Consider the following 21,647-nt stretch of genomic DNA (forward strand, 5'->3'; position numbering starts at 1 on the left):
GGGGTCTGCAAACGGAGCGTCCGTGTTGGAAAACTTGAACTCCGGAAAGTTATAAGAAAGACCGTCTTTTATGTCCAGTAAGGTTTGTCGGTCGTACACAAGGAGACAAGTGCTGCTCGTGAAAAAATAAAGGAAAAGTAAAATTAAACACAGAAGAAAGCCGTTGCTTGGGGGAGCTCGCGACGAGGCTGCCATACTCGGCGCCATCATGTGTAGTAATGTAGCACACTTATGAATACATTTATAACAAAAAGTGGCACGAGAGTTGAACTGTCCGTCATGACCTGCCATCTGCCAAACACACAGCACTGCTTGTTATCTTATAATCCCATTCAGGAGGACACTTTTTTTGAAAACTAACAATTTTTATATCAATTTGGGAACTTCGGGTTCATGCACAAGTTTTGCAAACAAAGTTATATGGTACTATTTACCTAAAAATGCAGGCAAGGCCTCAGGCGTTTTTTATATAACCATTTAAATCTATTTACAGAACAATCAGGTGTTCTGCATCAAATAAGAAGGCACACAAATTATTTGTGCCAGTCCAAAAAAATAGTTTGTGTTCGGTATAAGACAGAAGAGAACAGCACAGGCCTAAACCCTGCAGGTCTGACAACAGGAGGTGTATCAGTCCGGTTTTCCATGTGGGAACAGCGTTTACACTGGAATCTGCTTTTGATGGCTTTTTTGGAGCAAATGTGACATTCAGCAGTATAACTGACACACAATACAAAACAATAACTACACTACACATTAACTCTAGCCTCTAAACACGCTAAACGTCACTAATGTCTCACATATGAAAACGCACGCTCTCTTTCTTTTGCTCGCCCACTTTCCGTCGCGGGTGTCACTCCTAAAACTACCCCTTCTCCCTAAACAACCAAGTGCCGCATGTTGCCATATCATTTTTTTTTTGATTGGCTGACATGGTAAATTCTAACACCAATAGGGAAGGGGTGTTTTTTTGTTTTGTTTTTTTTTTACTCACAAGTGAAGAGTGTTTGGTAGCGCAGGCCGTAGAAAACGTCGTTTTTGCCGTTCTTCCCGCTATAAACACCACTGTTTTGTTCAAAAAACCCAAACAAAAAAAAAAACAAAAAAAAACCATTGTGTGTATTTTTTATCATAACTCTGGTTTTACGTGGCCTATCGACACAATTCAAAAACTGGTGTATAGTCTTTCAGGATCTTACAAAGCTTCAAACGACACATCGACTTTTAAATTAGTCGTCGATGATTTTGATAGTCGATGTAATCGTGACTAGTCGACTAATCGTGGCAGTCCTACCTGTTTATCCTGCATTACCTGTAGAGTAAATTCAGTATTTTGCAGCAAATTTTACAAGATAAAAAACATAATGTCAATTAATCAATTTATTGATAAGCACATTTAAAACAACACAGGTTGACCAAAGTGCTAGTTAAAATTTTTTTAAAAAAATTACAGGCCCAATATCTGATTTAAAAACATGAGGATTTACATGCAACCTTTAAATTTCCAGTTTATCAAATCCCACGGAGCAGTTCTTACCTTCAGGGAAACAAAGGCTACATTCACACTGCTGGTCTCAATGCTGAATTCCGATTTTTTGATCAAATCCGATTTTTTTTGTCTGCTTGTGACAGCAAACGCGCTCTTGTGTGAACCCTCAAAGCGGCCCACCTTCGCAAAAGAAGACGTCACACACAACGCGTTCTGTTTAGACCCAGTCCAAACAGTATTGTTTGACTGATGGCCCTTAATATAAAGACTTGTTTCGGACTTTACGTTTCCTAATTTAGCTTTAAGTTGTAAAGTAATTTTGTTATTTACATATGGCCTAATAATTATCCTTATTGCTGTTTTAGAGAGGTGCAGTGCTTCAAAGGATAGATTTCTGTCAGAATCTGCAGATTATACAGTAGGGCCTGCAAATAAAATGTTCACGTTTCTCCAATACTGTCTTCCCAAAAGTTTCACTAACATCCACAATGAATGGCCAGGAAGCGGTCACGGTGTCTTCAGCCGGCGCTGATAATTGGTGTCTGTCTTGTGTCAGTGACGTAAAAGACGGATTTAATGCGACATGACCATTCAAACAGCAGTCGCTTTCTAAAACATCAGATTGGACCTCTCTAAGATGGCGCCGAGTATGGCAGCCTCGTCGCAAGCTCCCCCAAGCAACGGCTGTTTTCTGTGCTTAATTTTACTTTTCCTTTATTTTTTCACGACTAGCACATGTCTCCTTGTGTACGACCGACAAACCTTACTGGACATAAAAGACGGACTTTCTTATAACTTTCCGGAGTTCAAGTTTTGCAACACGGACCCTCCGTTCGCAGACCCCCCATTCATCTCACCTGAGACGCCTTTGTTCTCTGGCCCTGGAGGCCGCAAACGCCGACGCAGAGGGAGAAGATCTGGCGTTCTGGTTCGACTGAGACGGCGCACTAACAGACCACCGTTACCCAGTTTATTACTGGCTAATGTGCAGTCTCTGGAGAACAAGCTGTGCGAGCTTCGGGCACGGATCTCATTCCAGCGAGAGATGCGGGACTGCTGCGTGATCTGCCTCACAGAAACCTGGCTATCGGACAAGGTACCGGACTCCGCAATACAACTACCGGGGTTCTCTGTGCACCGCACGGACAGGTCACAGGATCTTACTGGGAAAAGCAGAGGCGGTGGTGTATGTTTCATGATCAACAACAGCTGGTGTGATTATGCGAACGTGCACCCGGTAAAATCCTTCTGCTCACCGGACCTGGAGTACCTGATGATTAAGTGCCGGCCATTCTGGCTACCGAGGGAATTTACAGCAGTGATTATTACGGCTGTTTACATTCCCCCACAAGCCGACACTGACCGAGCACTCAGGGAACTGTACAGCGCGATCAGCAGTGAGGAAACTGTGAGATTGTGCAAGTTCCCCCACTTAAAATGATGACAGAGGTCAGTAATTTGCACCAGAGGTACACTTCAACTGTGAGAGACAGAATGTGAAAAAAAAATCCATGAATTCACATGGTAGGATTTGTAAAGAATTTATTCGTAAATTAGGGTGGAAAATAAGTATTTGGTCACCTCAAACAAGGAAAATCTCTGGCTCTCACAGACCTGTAACGTCTTCTGTAAGAAGCTTTTCTGTCCCCCACTCGTTACCTGTATGAATGGCACTTGTTTGAACTCATCATCTGTATAAAAGACACCTGTCCACAGCCTCAAACAGTCAGACTCCAAACTCCGCCATGGCCAAGACCAAAGAGCTTTCGAAGGACACCAGGAAAAGTATTGTAGACCTGCACCAGACTGGGATGAGTGAATCTACAATAGGCAAGCAGCTTGGTGTGAAAAAAATCAACTGTGGGAGCAATCATCAGAAAATGGAAGACATACAAGACCACTGATAATCTCCCTCGATCTGGGGCTCCACGCAAGATCTCATCCCGTGGGGTCAAAATGATCATGAGAACGGTGAGCAAAGATCCCAGAACCACATGGGGGGACCTGGTGAATGACCTGCAGAGAGCTGGGACCAAAGTAACAAAGGTCACCATCAGTAACACACTACAACGGCAGGGAATCAAATCCCGCAGTGCCAGACGTGTTCCGCTGCTGAAGCCAGTGCATGTCCAGGCCCGTCTGAAGTTTGCCAGAGAGCACATGGATGATACAGCAGAGGATTGGGAGAATGTCATGTGGTCAGATGAAACCAAAGTAGAACTTTTTGGTATAAACTCAACTCGTCGTGTTTGGAGGAAGAAGAATACTGAGTTGCATCCCAAGAACACCATACCTACTGTGAAGCATGGGGGTGGAAACATCATGCTATGGGGCTGTTTTTCTGCCAAGGGGACAGGACGACTGATCCGTGTTAAGGACAGAATGAATGGGGCCATGTATCGTGAGATTTTGAGCCAAAACCTCCTTCCATCAGTGAGAACTTTGAAGATGAAACGAGGCTGGGTCTTCCAACATGACAATGATCCAAAACACACCGCCCGGGCAACAAAGGAGTGGCTCCGTAAGAAGCATTTGAAAGTCCTGGAGTGGCCTAGCCAGTCTCCAGACCTCAACCCCATAGAAAATCTGTGGCGGGAGTTGAAAGTCCGTGTTGCTCGGTGACAGCCCCAAAACATCACTGCTCTCGAGAAGATCTGCATGGAGGAATGGGCCAAAATACCAGCTACTGTGTGTGCAAACCTGGTAAAGACCTATAGTAAACATTTGACCTCTGTTATTGCCAACAAAGGTTATGTTACAAAGTATTGAGTTGTATTTTTGTTATTGACCAAATACTTATTTTCCACCCTGATTTACGAATAAATTCTTTACAAATCCTACCATGTGGATTCATGGATTTTTTTTTCACATTCTGTCTCTCACAGTTGAAGTGTACCTCTGGTGCAAATTACTGACCTCTGTCATCATTTTAGGTGGGGGAACTTGCACAATCGGTGGCTGACTAAATACTTTTTTGCCCCACTGTATGTGGCAGGGACTAAACACGATCGCAGACTTTAGAGGGAAAACCAGCACACCGCAGACCACGGCCTCTCTGTGTGAGGATCTAAACATATCCTACGCTAGATTCGACACAGCGAACACCATGAGACCGGACAGTGTGCGCACCACGGATGACATCAGTGCGCACACTGTGTCTGAGGAGGATGTGCGGAAGTGCTTCAGGAAGGTGAACGCACGCAAAGCTACAGGTCTGGACGGGATTCCCGGCCGCGTCCTCAAGTCATGCGCGGCTCAGCTGGCTGGAGTGTTCACGCACATCTTCAACCTTTCCCTCTCTCTGTCTGTAGTCCCAGCCTGCTTCAAAATGGCCACCGTCGTCCCTGTACCCAAATCCTCCACCATCTCCTCATTGAACGACTGGCGACCTGTAGCCCTGACCCCCATCATGAGCAAATGCTTCGAGAAGCTGGTCAGGGACTTCATCTGCTCTGCACTACCCGACTCACTGGACCCTCTACAGTTTGCATACCGCCACAACAGGTCCACTGATGATGCCATAGCCCTGACACTACATACTGCCCTGTTACACCTGGAGAAGAGAGACACGTATGTGAGAATGCTGTTTGTAGATTACAGCTCAGCATTCAATACCATCGTTCCCTCGAAGCTGGACAGGAAACTGCAGGATCTAGGACTGAGCAGCTCCCTCTGCAGCTGGATCCTTAGCTTCCTGTCTGACAGACGCCAAGTGGTCAGAATGGGCAGCATCACCTCATCCCCCATCACACTGAACACTGGTGCTCCACAGGGGTGTGTACTGAGCCCTCTCCTGTACTCACTCTACACCTACGACTGCACAGCCACTAACAACTCCAACATCATTGTGAAGTTTGCGGACGACACTACAGTGGTGGGTCTTATCACCAACGGTGATGAGACGGCTTACAGGGAGGAGGTCAGCGCCCTGACCCACTGGTGTCAAGACAACCATCTCACCCTCAACGTTGCAAAGACAAAGGAGTTGATAGTGGACTTCTGGAGGTGCAGAGAAGTACACACCCCCATCACCATCAACGGCGCTGCTGTGGAGAGAGTGAGCAGCTTCCAGTTCCTTGGGGTACATCTGGCTGAGGATCTTACGTGGTCAGTACACATAAACAAAACAGTGAAGAAGGCGCAGCAGCGCCTCTTCTTTCTCAGGAGACTGAAAAGATTTGGCATGAGCCTTCGCATCCTCAGGACCTTCTATCACTGTGCCATTGAGAGCATCCTCACTGGATGCATCACCACCTGGTATGGCAACAGCACCGCCTACAACCGCAAAGCTCTCCAGAGAGTAGTGCGGTGCTCTGAACGGATAATTGGAGGTGAGCTTCCCTCCCTCCAAGACATCTACAGGAAGCGCTGCCTGAGGAAAGCGGGGAGGATCATCAAGGACTCCAGTCACCCCAGCCATAAACTGTTCAGACTACTTCCATCAGGAAGGAGGTTCTGCAGCATCCGGTCCCGTACCAGCAGACTGAGAGACAGCTTTTTCCATCAGGCCATCAGACTGCTGAACATGTCATAGACACCTCACCTCCACTACTGGAACTTCAACATTATGCACTACATACTGTACAGTAACGCCACTGTTTTGCACATGTCTCACTCTGTATATTTTTATATATTTTATTTATTGTTTACTCTATTTAATTTGTAAAATATGTGTATACACACACACACACACGTAGAAAAACATTTAGTAGACACATCCAGAATTTTTTTTTTTTTACATATACTATTATATATTGTACATATATTTATTAGTTTCAGATTTAGCCATTCGTATATTTTGCCTGTTTATGTTATTGTATTTTGCACAACTCTGTTGCTTGTGAAGCTCGCACACAAGAATTTCACTCGCATGTACTATACCAGTGTACCTGCACATGTGATGTGACAATAAAAAAAAAAAAAAATAAAAAAAGTGAAAGTGAAGATATGCATCGGATTCAGTACCACATACGAAGGTACCGGGTCGGATTTGAAAATATCGGATTTGTGCTGTTCACACTGTCATACCATGGTCGGATATCAGTTGCATAGGGTCAAAAAAGTCATATTTGATGTGCTTTCACCGGCAGTGTGATCGTAGCCAGAGACAAAAAAAAAAAAAAAAAAATGAATGGGACCAATTAACCACCAAGACAACTGTTAGAGTTTGTATTGTTGATTGTCATTTATGCTTAGAAATATTTAACCATAGATGCTTAGAAGTATATAATCATTTGTAGATTGAAAGAATGTCTCATCCTACACTCAGAAAAATAAAAGGTGCCAACTGGAACCAAAAGTGGTTCTTTAGACTGATGCCATAGAAGAACCTTTTTTGGTGCCACAAAGAACCTTTCAAACAATGGTTCTTTGAAGAACCATTTCTTTCAGTGGTTCATTGAAGAACCTTTAAAGGTGCCCCAAAGAACCATCAAGAAATGGTTCTTTGGGGCACCTTTAATGGTTTTTCAATGAACCTTTTTAAAAATGGTTCTTTAAAGAACCATTTTTAAAAAGGTCCTTCAAATGGTTCTTTAAAAGAACCATTTTAAAGAACCTTTTTTGAGTGGTTCTTTAAAAAACCATTTTAAATCTTTCAAAATAAAATGCATCATAAATTGAATTTGAGTAGGGTAAAAATAAATACGAGCACAGCATAGACATATATTAATGGTTTATTGTCATTTTGTAGTTACCAAAAGACAAAAAGGCATTTTAACCCTCAGCACAACATCACTACTAATACATGTCACATATTAGTGTTTTAAACAGTAATAATTTAATATATTTGCTATACTATAAATAAATATATATAAATACTATAGCTACAGATAACACAACAATACATTTATTGTTTAATTAATAAAACATCAGAAAGTGATAAAACACATTAGAAATAGCAATAGCTTCATAACAGACCAATAAATCAACACATTTTCATCAGCAGATGTTTGCATGTTCAGTAAAAATATTTCAACAACAAGTTTATGATTAAAATGATCAATGAACTTTAGCATTACGCTATGTAATGTACGTTTCATGTTGTACTCATGGTCTTTTGTTAGTCCAGTTTAGGATAATGTCTCTGACGTATGTTTCATATCAAATACAGGGAGTGCAGAATTATTAGGCAAATGAGTATTTTGTCCACATCATCCTCTTCATGCATGTTGTCTTACTCCAAGCTGTATAGGCTCGAAAGCCTACTACCAATTAAGCATATTAGGTGATGTGCATCTCTGTAATGAGAAGGGGTGTGGTCTAATGACATCAACACCCTATATCAGGTGTGCATAATTATTAGGCAACGTCCTTTCCTTTGGCAAAATGGGTCAAAAGAAGGACTTGACAGGCTCAGAAAAGTCAAAAATAGTGAGATATCTTGCAGAGGGATGCAGCAGTCTCAAAATTGCAAAGCTTCTGAAGCGTGATCATCGAACAATCAAGCGTTTCATTCAAAATAGTCAACAGGGTCGCAAGAAGCGTGTGGAAAAACCAAGGCGCAAAATAACTGCCCATGAACTGAGAAAAGTCAAGCGTGCAGCTGCCAAGATGCCACTTGCCACCAGTTTGGCCATATTTCAGAGCTGCAACATCACTGGAATGCCCAAAAGCACAAGGTGTGCAATACTCAGAGACATTGCCAAGGTAAGAAAGGCTGAAAGACGACCACCACTGAACAAGACACACAAGCTGAAACGTCAAGACTGGGCCAAGAAATATCTCAAGACTGATTTTTCTAAGGTTTTATGGACTGATGAAATGAGAGTGAGTCTTGATGGGCCAGATGGATGGGCCCGTGGCTGGATTGGTAAAGGGCAGAGAGCTCCAGTCCGACTCAGACGCCAGCAAGGTGGAGGTGGAGTACTGGTTTGGGCTGGTATCATCAAAGATGAGCTTGTGGGGCCTTTTCGGGTTGAGGATGGAGTCAAGCTCAACTCCCAGTCCTACTGCCAGTTTCTGGAAGACACCTTCTTCAAGCAGTGGTACAGGAAGAAGTCTGCATCCTTCAAGAAAAACATGATTTCCATGCAGGACAATGCTTCATCACACGCGTCCAAGTACTCCACAGCGTGGCTGGCAAGAAAGGGTATAAAAGAAGAAAAACTAATGACATGGCCTCCTTGTTCACCTGATCTGAACCCCATTGAGAACCTGTGGTCCATCATCAAATGTGAGATTTACAACACAGTACAGTACAGTACACCTCTCTGAACAGTGTCTGGGAGGCTGTGGTTGCTGCTGCACGCAATGTTGATGGTGAACAGATCAAAACACTGACAGAATCCATGGATGGCAGGCTTTTGAGTGTCCTTGCAAAGAAAGGTGGCTATATTGGTCGCTGATTTGTTTTTGTTTTGTTTTTGAATGTCAGAAATGTATATTTGTGAATGTGGAGATGTTATATTGGTTTCACTGGTAAAAATAAATAATTGAAATGGGTGTATATTTGTTTTTTGTTAAGTTGCCTAATAATTATGCACAGTAATAGTCACCTGCACACACAGATATCCCCCTAAAATAGCTAAAACTAAAATCAAACTAAAAACTACTTCCAAAAACATTCAGCTTTGATATTAATGAGTTTTTTGGGTTCATTGAGAACATGGTTGTTGTTCAATAATAAAATTATTCCTCAAAAATACAACTTGCCTAATAATTCTGCACTCCCTGTATATGTCATATCAAAACAAGCCCACACCTGCAGTTGTTTCAGTTTTTCACTGGTGTTTCCTGTCAGCTGGTCAACCTCACATCCATATCAGCCAACCAAATGACAAGTTCCTCCCTTTGTGCTTCAAATCCCTCCCACTCTGAGACAAGGAGCTGAAAGAGATAGAGAAAAGAGTAAATTATAAAGAAGAGAAAAGTGAAACCCTCCTCAGAAGGTCTGACTCGCATACCTGCAGTTGACCTGTGATGGACTCCAGTTTGGCGTTCACGTCATCCCTCGCCGATGCCAACAGCCGAGTCTGCAGGGTGCCCTGGAAGAGCTCAGTTAATGTTCGACTCCTCCTGGTCAGGCTCTCCAGCTGGATGAGCCGAGGTCTCCCCTCTCGCCGCTGCCTCTGAACACAGAAACACAAATTGCATCTGAAGCAGGAGGTGCAGATTTTTTTTGCTATTCTTTTCTAAATCCAGGCTAGATCACGTGGAGGTATTTGGAAAACTTTTTTGGCCAGCGGACAACTGTTGTCTTGCAGAAAGTCAAATCAAACATATGCGATACACAATCAATTCACAAGAACACATAAAAAAATAAGTCCAGTTCTTGCCTGATTTCAAGTGAAATCTGCATCAAAACAGGGTGACAGAAGTAAAACGAGAGCACAAAGCCTCACTTTTTACAAGCCTGCTATTACAGTTCTCCTCTATGCAGACGACTTTCCTGTTTTCAAGGCACAACTTGGATCTGCTGTACGAATCTTATGGATACACACTAAATGAAACAATAGTGTGCATGACTCCAGATTCTGATCCCTCATCCTAATATGGTCCCAACATAGCAACAGCAAGAAAGCAAATGTTGAGGCTTCAAAATACAAAGTCCATAAACCAATGGCTGACATGGGTTTTATCATAAGGGTGATAAATATACAAATTTCAGTCTGTCTTAGAGATTTGATGTTCATTTACCTGCAGATGCACTATACGTACCTGCTCCATGGTTTTTCACAACATTTTGCACATCACTATTTAATACAGGAAGTAGGTGAACTAAAACAAGTCATCGTTCTTTGTGAGAGGACCATATTAATGAAACCAACCTCAATGACATCATAGGGATCCCTAAAGATGCTCCTGCTGCTTTTCTTCCTCCTCATCCTAAGCTTCCTTCTCCTTGTCCTCGCCTTCCATCCAATTGTAATTCAACCTAATTGTGTTTCTCCCCCTCCTCTTCCTCATTTTGTTGGAGCTGTGAACACAATTAATGTGAATCTGGATTAATTTGTGCAAACAAGAAAAATCTACAGCTTTTTGGTCAGAGGTGCTCTTGTGATTTAAGCCGGGTAGAGTAGATTTATGTGTTGATGCTACCTGCTTCAGCTCTGGCTGCTGAGTGATATTTACACCCTGGCTGGATTACAAACTTTAACCATGTGCTGAACTTTGGCCCGGCGTCGATACCTCTTGTTAGTATAACGACCTCTTCTTAGCTTGTATGTATGATGTATGATGGTGGATAAATGAAATATACAAAAAAAATTAACTATATTACAAAAGAACATCTACCTTGGAAACATCAAATGACTGGAGCATAACTTGTCAACTAGTCCGAAACTAAGTTATGCAGGAACAGTCAAAGACACACCTTCTCATGTCACATTTCTATTCATTTCTATATAATTCGATTAGACAATAAAGAGTTATCTAATCTAATTATTCATTCAAAACACTTATGCATAGCTGTATTTTATACAGCTCATACAGAATTCAAAGTACAGGTTCATGTGAGTATTTAATGTACGGCTCAGATCTACAGAATTTCAAGAGTTTCTAGAGCAGACACAGAGCTCACGTCATAACAGGCTTCAGGCGCCATTTTAGTGACTTTAACAATATATTAAATTTTAATTTCGGTCTAGCTGACATTAGGTTATGTACGCAGCACGCAATTGAACCACATATTTTAGAAGCCAAAGGTTCAAATTAGCTGGGAGCAGCTTCACTTAATTATAACAGTGGTTTTGTTAGGAAAACAGTTGGATACTAAATTGCGTTGACCTCAACGGCTAACGTATCTAGCTAATCGCTACTGTTAGCACAACATTAACAGCAAGCTACAATGACGAGTAACAAAAACAAAACAGTAATAAGGTTTTAATGAAAATGTTTTACCTTTTCTAACAGTCCCAGAATCCACAGCTTCAAAGTCCAGCAGGTACTGAAGACTGTTATCCGTTTCGCTGTCACCGTCCGTGAGTTTTTTTTCCCGAAGGTCAAGGCCCGCCGCTCGCACACTCTGTCTGCGCATGCGCATCCCAACGACTGACCCCCTCCGTCCGCTCCCGGGAGGTTATAGTATGACGTGTTCTGACGTCTCTCTCTCTCTCCCTGTCATTTATTTGGCTCGAAACACATATTAACAAATTGATCAGTGATGAACAACTACTCAGATCATTTACCTAAGCAGTGTGCTTTGTCAAAACGAAGTCTGTGTCCATTACACTGACATTCTGTTCTGCAGTTGTTATTTACTTGTATTTTATAATTTGACTTTACATACTGCTGGGTGGTTTGTAAAGTTTATTATTATCATTATGCTATATTTTCAAAAATATATAATAATCTCAAAAGTAATGCCTTGGAGTAGAAAATAGTAATGCTTTATTAAAATTTAAAACTAAAGTACAGTATTTGAATGTGTGTATTGTGTCTATTGTTTGCAATTATTTCTAACTTTTATTTGAATATTCAGTTTCCTACCATCTTCTCTTAAAGGGTAATTGCCAGGTATCCCGCCCTTCCCCTTCGCACACACATGCACACAAAGAAAACACACAGTATAATTCACAGCCTCATTATAGTGAATAAATATTTATGACATTTACACCATCAAACTTAGATTTGATAAAGAACCTTTTGTTCTTTAAAGAACTATTTGTAATAGCTGAAGAACCATCCACAAAATAAAAAGGTTCTTTGACGTATGATGGTTCTTTAAAGAACCATGAAGACATCTGAAGAACCATTTAAGAACCATAATTTTTCTGAGTGTAAGAGGTCTGTAACAACTCTGTGTGGCATGAAGAGGGGGTGAGTTCACTCCCCTACAGAGGAGAGATCGTATCTTCCTTTGCTGATTTATGGTATAGTAAACACACGTATATCTGTTTAAGTATAAGAGCCTTTTGTTTAGATAAATGAACTGCTGGACTTCCTTACTGTGTTATCTAGGATGAGGGGGGTCTACCCTCTTCCTGACCAAGGATGTTTGCTTGTGTGCTTTTATGACCCTTTGATCAGCAGTACCCCCCCCCCCCCCCCCCACACACACACACACACAGGCAAGGTACTCTTTGTGTGAATGTAGACGTCATATGTTAATGAACCTATGCATATTCATGTAACCTCAATAAATGGACAGTGGTACGGGAGAACGGACGAGAGCAACTGGGGTCAAGCGAAGGAACGGTGCCTGTCCGGTTCTCTCCCGTGCACGAGAAACATGAAGAAGCTTGCCTACTTGTGTCTTGCTTTGCAGTGTAATTATATTGTCTTCAACGTTCCAGCGGATAGATTCAAGCTACAAACCTATCATTAATTGGTCCTTCGAGAGCCGGAGCCCTGTCTGTCTTTTCTCCTCGATGAATGGCGATCGGCGGGATTCGAGGCTATACTACACGCTAAGCAACACCAAGTAAGTTTAAGTCTTTGCCGCTGTGTGCAGCAAAGCACGCGGTCACTGTGTGAGACTGCTGTCATGGTCTGGTTGGGCACCTGCAGGTCTCAGACAGCGGCTCCTCCTCCTTTAGGCGGAGTCCGGTTGCCCCTCCCTGGCTGACCACCTGTGAGCAATCGTGCCAGCGGTATATCAGACCTGCGCTCTCAACCACTCATCGCCTGAGTATCTCCTATTCCCATGTTAGTTCAGTGGAGCATCCTAAAACCTTGTCTTAACGCCGTGTGATGACTGACCTGTCTTTTCTTGTCCTCAGCGATAGCACCCGGAGTGGAGATCTTGTTCCCCTCGCTCCCGTCCTCCTGGACCTGGGCCGCCAGCTGCTCACACAACGTGGCCTGCCGACCCACTGTTCACCTGCCTGCCTCCCCACGCCTCGACCGCTTCCGGGTTTTCCGCTCCACCTGTCCCCTCCATCTGAAACCAATGCCCCGGCCCCTACCTAGTCCTGTTTCTACCTCCCCGCTGTCCCCGCTGTTCAGCCGTCTCCTAGAGGTGTCTAGGTCGCCCTCATTTTCACAGACTAATCCTACGCGCCACTAGTGTGGTGGCGTCGCTTTGTGTTTCACCTTTGTTTTCCTGTGGGCGGAAATAAATCATTTGTTTTCTGTCACCTCGCTTCCGGGTTGGTTTCTGCGCCTGTGTCCATCCCTGTTCCCTCGTGCCGTTGAGCCGTGACAGTATACTCAGGCCAGTTATATGGACACAGCGGACCCAGCCCGCGTAGCGATCAGTAAGCAGGGGGCTATTATCGGTAGCCACGAACAGACGCTGCAGTACCTACTGGCTCAAGTGCACACACTCACAGACGAGCAGGCTAAAATGCAATCCGACATTCAGTCCCTTCAACCCTCGGCGGAGTCGGAACCCGCCGCCGGTAGCTCAGCGCTGCCCGCCCCGACCGCGCCGTTGCCTCAGCCCGCGGCGGATCCCGAGCCCCAGCGGGGTCACCTGTTTCGCGACGCGGCCTCCCCGGAGCCGGAGCCGTATGCGGGTGACCCAGGGGCCTGTAGCGGTTTTCTGTTACAGTGCGAGCTGGCGTTCGGACGTTCGCCCCGCTCTTTCGTTTCGGACACGGTTCGAGTTTCTTATATAATCGGGAAACTGCGCGACCGAGCCCTGAATTGGGCCGAGGCTTACCTGAGCACACACCCGTTGCCGTCCTGTAGCTACGATGCTTTTCTCGGCGAATTCAAAAGGACTTTTGCCCACCCCGTCTCGGTGGGCAGTGCGGTTCGCCGGCTGTTAAATCTCCGCCAGGGCCGCCGTAGCATCGCGGACTACTTGATCGACTTCCGCACCGCCGCAGCGGCAGTCGGCTGGCCCGATAAAGCCCTTCAGGGAGTCTACTCGCAGTCGCTTAACGAGGACATGAAGGATCAGCTAGCGTCCCGTGACGAACCGGTTACCTTCGAGGAGTTAGCCACGCTCTCGCTTCGCATTGACAACAGACTGCGGGAGCGAGAGCGGGAGAGGAACTCCAGCACCCGTCGGCCAGTGCGGCGTGCGTCACCTGTTTACATTCCCCCGTCACCACTTCCGGTTCAGCCATCAGCCCCAGTCGCTGGGGAGAGGGCTGACCCGGAACCGGAACCCATGCAGCTCGGGCGATCCCGGTTGTCTCCGCAAGAGAGAGAGAGACGTCGCCGCGCTCGTTCGTGTTTTTACTGCGGTTCCGCGGAGCATTTCATTGCCGCCTGTCCGGAGAAGGGAAAAGGGGACGCCCGCCGGTAAGTCCGGGGATACGGGTGGGCGGTACCTATAGTGATTCTAAGCCCCGCTTCCTGTTGCCGGTTACGCTCTTGCTCGGCTCCGCAACCCACACGTCCCGGGCGTTAATCGATTCGGGCGCTGAGCAGAGTCTCATTGATATGAAACTAGCCAAGCAACTGAATATTCCCCTGTTCGAGTTGGAGTCTAGCCTCCCAGTTAAAGCACTGGATAACCAAGTTTTCTCCCACATCACTCACCGTACCGCTCCTGTTACTGTAGTCGCCTCAGGCAACCATAGGGAAAGGCTCCCCTTCCTGACGTTCCATTCCTCCAGCATCCCCATCGTCCTTGGTTTCACCTGGCTAAAGCTACATAACCCACATCTGGATTGGGCTGGGCAAAATGTAATAAGTTGGAGCCCGTTTTGCCATGCCAATTGTCTCGTCTCAGCCCCGCCGTCAGCCGTTCCCGAGCCCGCACGTGACGCGAGTGCTGCCGTGGACCTTTCTGTCGTACCGTCAGTGTACCACGATTTGAGGGAGGTGTTTAACAAGGACAAAGCCCAAGCACTGCCCCCGCACAGGCCATATGACTGTTCCATTACGTTGTTACCGGGCTCCCCCCTACCCACGAGCCGCCTTTACAATCTGTCTCATCCTGAGAAGGCAGCCATGGAAAAGTACATAAAGGACTCCCTGGCGGCCGGCATCATCAGACCCTCCTCTTCGCCTGTCGGGGCCGGATTCTTCTTTGTCGGTAAGAAGGACGGCTCGCTCCGTCCCTGTATTGATTACAGGAGGCTTAATGACATAACAGTAAAAAACAAATACCCATTGCCGCTGATCAGTTCCGCCTTTGAGCCGCTTCACGGTGCCACCATTTTTACCAAGTTAGACCTCAGGAATGCATATCACCTCGTCAGAATCAGGGAGGGCGACGAGTGGAAAACCGCTTTTAACACTCACTTGGGGCACTTCGAATATTTAGTGATGCCCTTCGGTCTCACAAACGCCCCGGCGGTCTTTCAAAACCTGGTGAACGACGTCCTGCGAGATTTCCTGGACCGCTTCGTCTTCGTTTATCTCGACGATATTCTGATTTTTTCCAAAGACGTGGTGGAACATCGGGCGCACGTCAGAGCCGTGCTGCAGCGGTTGCTGGAAAACAAATTGTACGTAAAGGCGGAGAAATGCGTGTTCCACTCACCTTCCGTCTCCTTCCTGGGCTACGTCCTCGCGGGGGGGCAGGTGGAGACTGACCCAGCTAAGGTTACGGCAGTCGTGCAGTGGCCCGTACCTGCGTCCCGGCGGCATCTGCAGCGCTTCTTGGGCTTCGCAAACTTCTACCGGCGCTTCGTCAGGAACTACAGCCAGGTAGCAGCGCCGCTGACCCGGCTGACGTCACCGAAGCTCCCTTTTATTTGGAGCCAGGAGGCCGGAGCAGCGTTTACCAAGTTAAAGGCACTGTTTACCTCGGCGCCGGTTTTGGTTCACCCCGACCCCGGGAGACAGTTTATTCTCGAGGTGGATGCATCTGACATCGGGGTGGGGGCGGTGTTATCCCAGCGCTCCGGCACGGCGTCCAAGCTCCATCCGTGCGCCTTTTTCTCCCGTCGTTTATCACCTGCTGAGCGGAATTACGACGTGGGGGATAGGGAACTGTTGGCTGTGAAGCTGGCCTTGGAGGAGTGGCGGCACTATCTCGAGGGGGCGGAGCACCCATTCATAGTGTGGACAGATCACAAGAACTTGACGTACATTCGTGCAGCCAAGAGACTGAACTCACGTCAGGCACGCTGGTCCATGTTTTTCAGTCGCTTTAACTTTTCAATCTCTTACCGCCCAGGGTCCCGCAACGTGAAACCGGATGCCCTTTCCCGGCAGTTTGACGCCGCGGGGGAGTCGTCCGCCGTGCCCACCATCCTCCCTGCGAGCGTCAAGGTTGGTTCCCTCACGTGGGAGGTGGAGGAGGACATCCGTCGGGCACTGGAGACCGAGCCGGACCCCGGCACAGGGCCCCCTGACCGCCGCTTTGTCCCTAAGGTGGCCCGCTCCAAAGTGATCGACTGGGTCCACAAGGGGAGATTCTCCTGCCATCCAGGAGGCGCGCGGACGAGTGCCCTTATTAAAAGGTATTTCTGGTGGGGGTCTATTGATAAAGATGTCAAGGAGTATGTGGCCGCCTGCTGTGTTTGTGCTAGGGGCAAATCTAACACGCAACGCCCGGCTGGGTTGCTGCAGCCTCTCTCTCTTCCACGGCGCCCCTGGTCGCATATTTCTTTGGATTTCGTTACTGGTCTACCTGTTTCTTCTGGCAAGACCGCGATCCTCACTGTGGTCGACAGGTTTTCCAAAGCAGCTCACTTTGTCGCCCTCGAGAGACTCCCCACATCCACTGAAACCGCTAATCTGCTAGTCGACCATGTGTTTAGGCTGCACGGGATACCCTCGGAGGTCGTCTCAGACAGGGGACCGCAATTTACATCGCAGGTCTGGAGGGCGTTCTGTACATCCCTGGGAGCGAAGCCATGTTTGAGCTCTGGACACCACCCTCAGACTAATGGTCAGACTGAACGCCTCAACCAGGAATTGGAGGCCACTCTCCGCTGCGTCGCTGCCTCCAACCCGGCTTCCTGGTCATCGTTATTGCCGTGGGCGGAGTACGCACACAACTCCCTCACCTCGTCAGCGACGGGTCTCTCGCCTTTTGAGGCCTCTCTCGGCTACCAGCCACCCCTTTTTCCGGAGCGCGAGACCGACCTTGAGGTCCCCTCCGTCCAGCACCATCTGCAACGCTGCCGACGGGTGTGGTCGCGCACCCGCCGGGCCTTGGGCCTGTCCGTCGCCCGCCAGCGCCGCTACGCGGATCGCCGCCGCAAGGCGGCACCTGCCTACGCCCGGGGACAGAAGGTGTGGCTATCCGCCAGAGACATTCCCCTCAGGACGGACTCCCGCAAGTTGGCCCCACGCTTCATCGGTCCTTTTGAGGTGGAGCGGGTGGTTGGCCGCTCCGCGGTCAGGCTAAAGTTGCCCTCCTCGTTACGGGTCCACCCGACCTTCCACGTCTCCCGAGTCAAGCCGGTTGTTGTGAGTCCGTTGTGCCCGCCTCCCGCCCGGCTCATCGGTGGGCATCCTGCCTTCACGGTCCGCCGCATCCTGGATGTACGCCGCCGGGGAAGGGGCAGGCAGTTCCTGGTCGACTGGGAGGGGTACGGGCCGGAGGAGAGGTCCTGGGTTCCCCGGTCCCGGATTCTCGACCCCGCCTTGCTTTCGGCATTCTACAGAGGCCGGTCGCCGAGAGGCGACCCTTGAGGGGGGGGTGGTGTCATGGTCTGGTTGGGCACCTGCAGGTCTCAGACAGCGGCTCCTCCTCCTTTAGGCGGAGTCCGGTTGCCCCTCCCTGGCTGACCACCTGTGAGCAATCGTGCCAGCGGTATATCAGACCTGCGCTCTCAACCACTCATCGCCTGAGTATCTCCTATTCCCATGTTAGTTCAGTGGAGCATCCTAAAACCTTGTCTTAACGCCGTGTGATGACTGACCTGTCTTTTCTTGTCCTCAGCGATAGCACCCGGAGTGGAGATCTTGTTCCCCTCGCTCCCGTCCTCCTGGACCTGGGCCGCCAGCTGCTCACACAACGTGGCCTGCCGACCCACTGCTCACCTGCCTGCCTCCCCACGCCTCGACCGCTTCCGGGTTTTCCGCTCCACCTGTCCCCTCCATCTGAAACCAATGCCCCGGCCCCTACCTAGTCCTGTTTCTACCTCCCCGCTGTCCCCGCTGTTCAGCCGTCTCCTAGAGGTGTCTAGGTCGCCCTCATTTTCACAGACTAATCCTACGCGCCACTAGTGTGGTGGCGTCGCTTTGTGTTTCACCTTTGTTTTCCTGTGGGCGGAAATAAATCATTTGTTTTCTGTCACCTCGCTTCCGGGTTGGTTTCTGCGCCTGTGTCCATCCCTGTTCCCTCGTGCCGTTGAGCCGTGACAGTATACTCAGGCCAGTTATATGGACACAGCGGACCCAGCCCGCGTAGCGATCAGTAAGCAGGGGGCTATTATCGGTAGCCACGAACAGACGCTGCAGTACCTACTGGCTCAAGTGCACACACTCACAGACGAGCAGGCTAAAATGCAATCCGACATTCAGTCCCTTCAACCCTCGGCGGAGTCGGAACCCGCCGCCGGTAGCTCAGCGCTGCCCGCCCCGACCGCGCCGTTGCCTCAGCCCGCGGCGGATCCCAAGCCCCAGCGGGGTCACCTGTTTCGCGACGCGGCCTCCCCGGAGCCGGAGCCGTATGCGAGTGACCCAGGGGCCTGTAGCGGTTTTCTGTTACAGTGCGAGCTGGCGTTCGGACGTTCGCCCCGCTCTTTCGTTTCGGACACGGTTCGAGTTTCTTATATAATCGGGAAACTGCGCGACCGAGCCCTGAATTGGGCCGAGGCTTACCTGAGCACACACCCGTTGCCGTCCTGTAGCTACGATGCTTTTCTCGGCGAATTCAAAAGGACTTTTGCCCACCCCGTCTCGGTGGGCAGTGCGGTTCGCCGGCTGTTAAATCTCCGCCAGGGCCGCCGTAGCATCGCGGACTACTTGATCGACTTCCGCACCGCCGCAGCGGCAGTCGGCTGGCCCGATAAAGCCCTTCAGGGAGTCTACTCGCAGTCGCTTAACGAGGACATGAAGGATCAGCTAGCGTCCCGTGACGAACCGGTTACCTTCGAGGAGTTAGCCACGCTCTCGCTTCGCATTGACAACAGACTGCGGGAGCGAGAGCGGGAGAGGAACTCCAGCACCCGTCGGCCAGTGCGGCGTGCGTCACCTGTTTACATTCCCCCGTCACCACTTCCGGTTCAGCCATCAGCCCCAGTCGCTGGGGAGAGGGCTGACCCGGAACCGGAACCCATGCAGCTCGGGCGATCCCGGTTGTCTCCGCAAGAGAGAGAGAGACGTCGCCGCGCTCGTTCGTGTTTTTACTGCGGTTCCGCGGAGCATTTCATTGCCGCCTGTCCGGAGAAGGGAAAAGGGGACGCCCGCCGGTAAGTCCGGGGATACGGGTGGGCGGTACCTATAGTGATTCTAAGCCCCGCTTCCTGTTGCCGGTTACGCTCTTGCTCGGCTCCGCAACCCACACGTCCCGGGCGTTAATCGATTCGGGCGCTGAGCAGAGTCTCATTGATATGAAACTAGCCAAGCAACTGAATATTCCCCTGTTCGAGTTGGAGTCTAGCCTCCCAGTTAAAGCACTGGATAACCAAGTTTTCTCCCACATCACTCACCGTACCGCTCCTGTTACTGTAGTCGCCTCAGGCAACCATAGGGAAAGGCTCCCCTTCCTGACGTTCCATTCCTCCAGCATCCCCATCGTCCTTGGTTTCACCTGGCTAAAGCTACATAACCCACATCTGGATTGGGCTGGGCAAAATGTAATAAGTTGGAGCCCGTTTTGCCATGCCAATTGTCTCGTCTCAGCCCCGCCGTCAGCCGTTCCCGAGCCCGCACGTGACGCGAGTGCTGCCGTGGACCTTTCTGTCGTACCGTCAGTGTACCACGATTTGAGGGAGGTGTTTAACAAGGACAAAGCCCAAGCACTGCCCCCGCACAGGCCATATGACTGTTCCATTACGTTGTTACCGGGCTCCCCCCTACCCACGAGCCGCCTTTACAATCTGTCTCATCCTGAGAAGGCAGCCATGGAAAAGTACATAAAGGACTCCCTGGCGGCCGGCATCATCAGACCCTCCTCTTCGCCTGTCGGGGCCGGACTCTTCTTTGTCGGTAAGAAGGACGGCTCGCTCCGTCCCTGTATTGATTACAGGAGGCTTAATGACATAACAGTAAAAAACAAATACCCATTGCCGAGCAAGATGGCGGCGTGAAGAGGAGTTTTTGTTTGAACTCTTAGAACGAGACATTTATTTGACGTCTTTCTGGCTTTCGGGACCTTTTGGAGATCAACGCGCTAAGCTTGCTGGATCTGAGGCCAGGTTCGGCGGCGGCAGCATGTCAACATGTTCAGAAAGGACTGAGTGACTCGGCAAGCCACATGCGGCTAGCATGCTGGCTAGCGACCATAGCTACATGAAAGAAATGGACCCTGAATGATGCGCTCAACGTGCCGGCTGTGGTCGGAAAAGCTCCATCATAAACACGCCCTGTGCAGAGGTCCAAGCCGAAGAAGGTCGGCCCCAGCGTGAGCGAGCTGATCGTGAAAGCCATGGCCGCTTTCAAGGAGCGCAACGGCGTGTCCGCGGCCGGTCTCAAGCAGGCTCTGGCTGCCGCAGGCTACGATGTGGACAAGAACAAAGCCCGTGTCAAGACCGCCTTCAAGAGCCTGGTTGCGAAGGGTACTCTGGTGCAGACCAAGGGCACCGGGGCCTCCGGATCTTTCAAGATGAACAAGGCTACTGAGACCAAAGCCAAGAAACCGGCAGGACCTGCTAGAAGTCGCCCAAGAAGGCAGCAGCAGCAGAACTTCAGCAACCGCATCAGAGGACAATAGAATGAGAGTGGTGAGAACACAAATTTTGTTATTAAATGTGGGAAATCAAAATTTGGGTTAGCAAACCTGGGGAAAAGAAAACTGACTGCTTAAGTTGGAAAATTGTGAAGGAGTCTGAAACATATACAAACATATACAGAATCACACAGAACAGGCATTAACCCTACTAACACAAACACAAGAGAGCTTATGAAGATTAGACAACATCTTCAGCATGTGAGTCTGTTTATCATCTTGTCCAAGTCACTTAGTGTGATGCAAAGACCAGTGGACTCATAGCACATTGGTTAAGAAATGATCAAATAATAGTAGAGAAATGTGTAGGAAAGGCAGAGAACATGCTCTGCTGGATATGCAGCTCCACAGACATGCATTAAACCTGCCTAAAAACACAAACACACATGCAATGAAAATTAGCTTGTTATCTTTCATCAGTGTTAAAATAGTGTCAATTTAGCAGACATCCATCCATCCATCCATCCATCTTCATCCGCTTTGTCCGGGGCCGGGTCGCGGGGGCAGCAGCCTAAGCAAAGAGGCCCA

General features: G+C 48.4%; 2 protein-coding genes across 2 annotated transcripts; one reads left to right on the forward strand and one right to left on the reverse strand.

Moving 5' to 3' along the window:
• Nucleotides 1-8,500: 8,500 nt before the first annotated feature.
• LOC147318488 (uncharacterized) lies at nt 8,501-11,527 on the reverse strand. Its single transcript, XM_086310451.1, has 4 exons — nt 11,330-11,527; nt 10,258-10,406; nt 9,394-9,558; nt 8,501-9,316 (listed from the first exon to the last, which is right to left on the reverse strand). Exons 2-4 carry the CDS (start codon nt 10,312-10,314, stop codon nt 9,227-9,229), a joined length of 312 nt encoding a protein of 103 aa, XP_086166577.1. The 5' UTR covers nt 10,315-10,406; nt 11,330-11,527; the 3' UTR covers nt 8,501-9,226.
• Nucleotides 11,528-20,819: 9,292 nt separating this feature from the next.
• LOC147318489 (histone H1.3-like) lies at nt 20,820-21,199 on the forward strand. The gene has a single exon (XM_086309844.1). The coding sequence runs from the start codon at nt 20,820-20,822 to the stop codon at nt 21,102-21,104; it is 285 nt and encodes a 94-aa protein (XP_086165970.1). The 3' UTR covers nt 21,105-21,199.
• Nucleotides 21,200-21,647: the final 448 nt, after the last annotated feature.

This window comes from Aulonocara sp. 'chitande type north' Nkhata Bay, linkage group LG11 (genome assembly GCF_057382095.1).
Source record: "Aulonocara sp. 'chitande type north' Nkhata Bay isolate Kocher_YH1m ecotype deep benthic linkage group LG11, A_spYH_male_GT1.1, whole genome shotgun sequence".
NCBI lineage: Eukaryota > Metazoa > Chordata > Actinopteri > Cichliformes > Cichlidae > Aulonocara > Aulonocara sp. 'chitande type north' Nkhata Bay.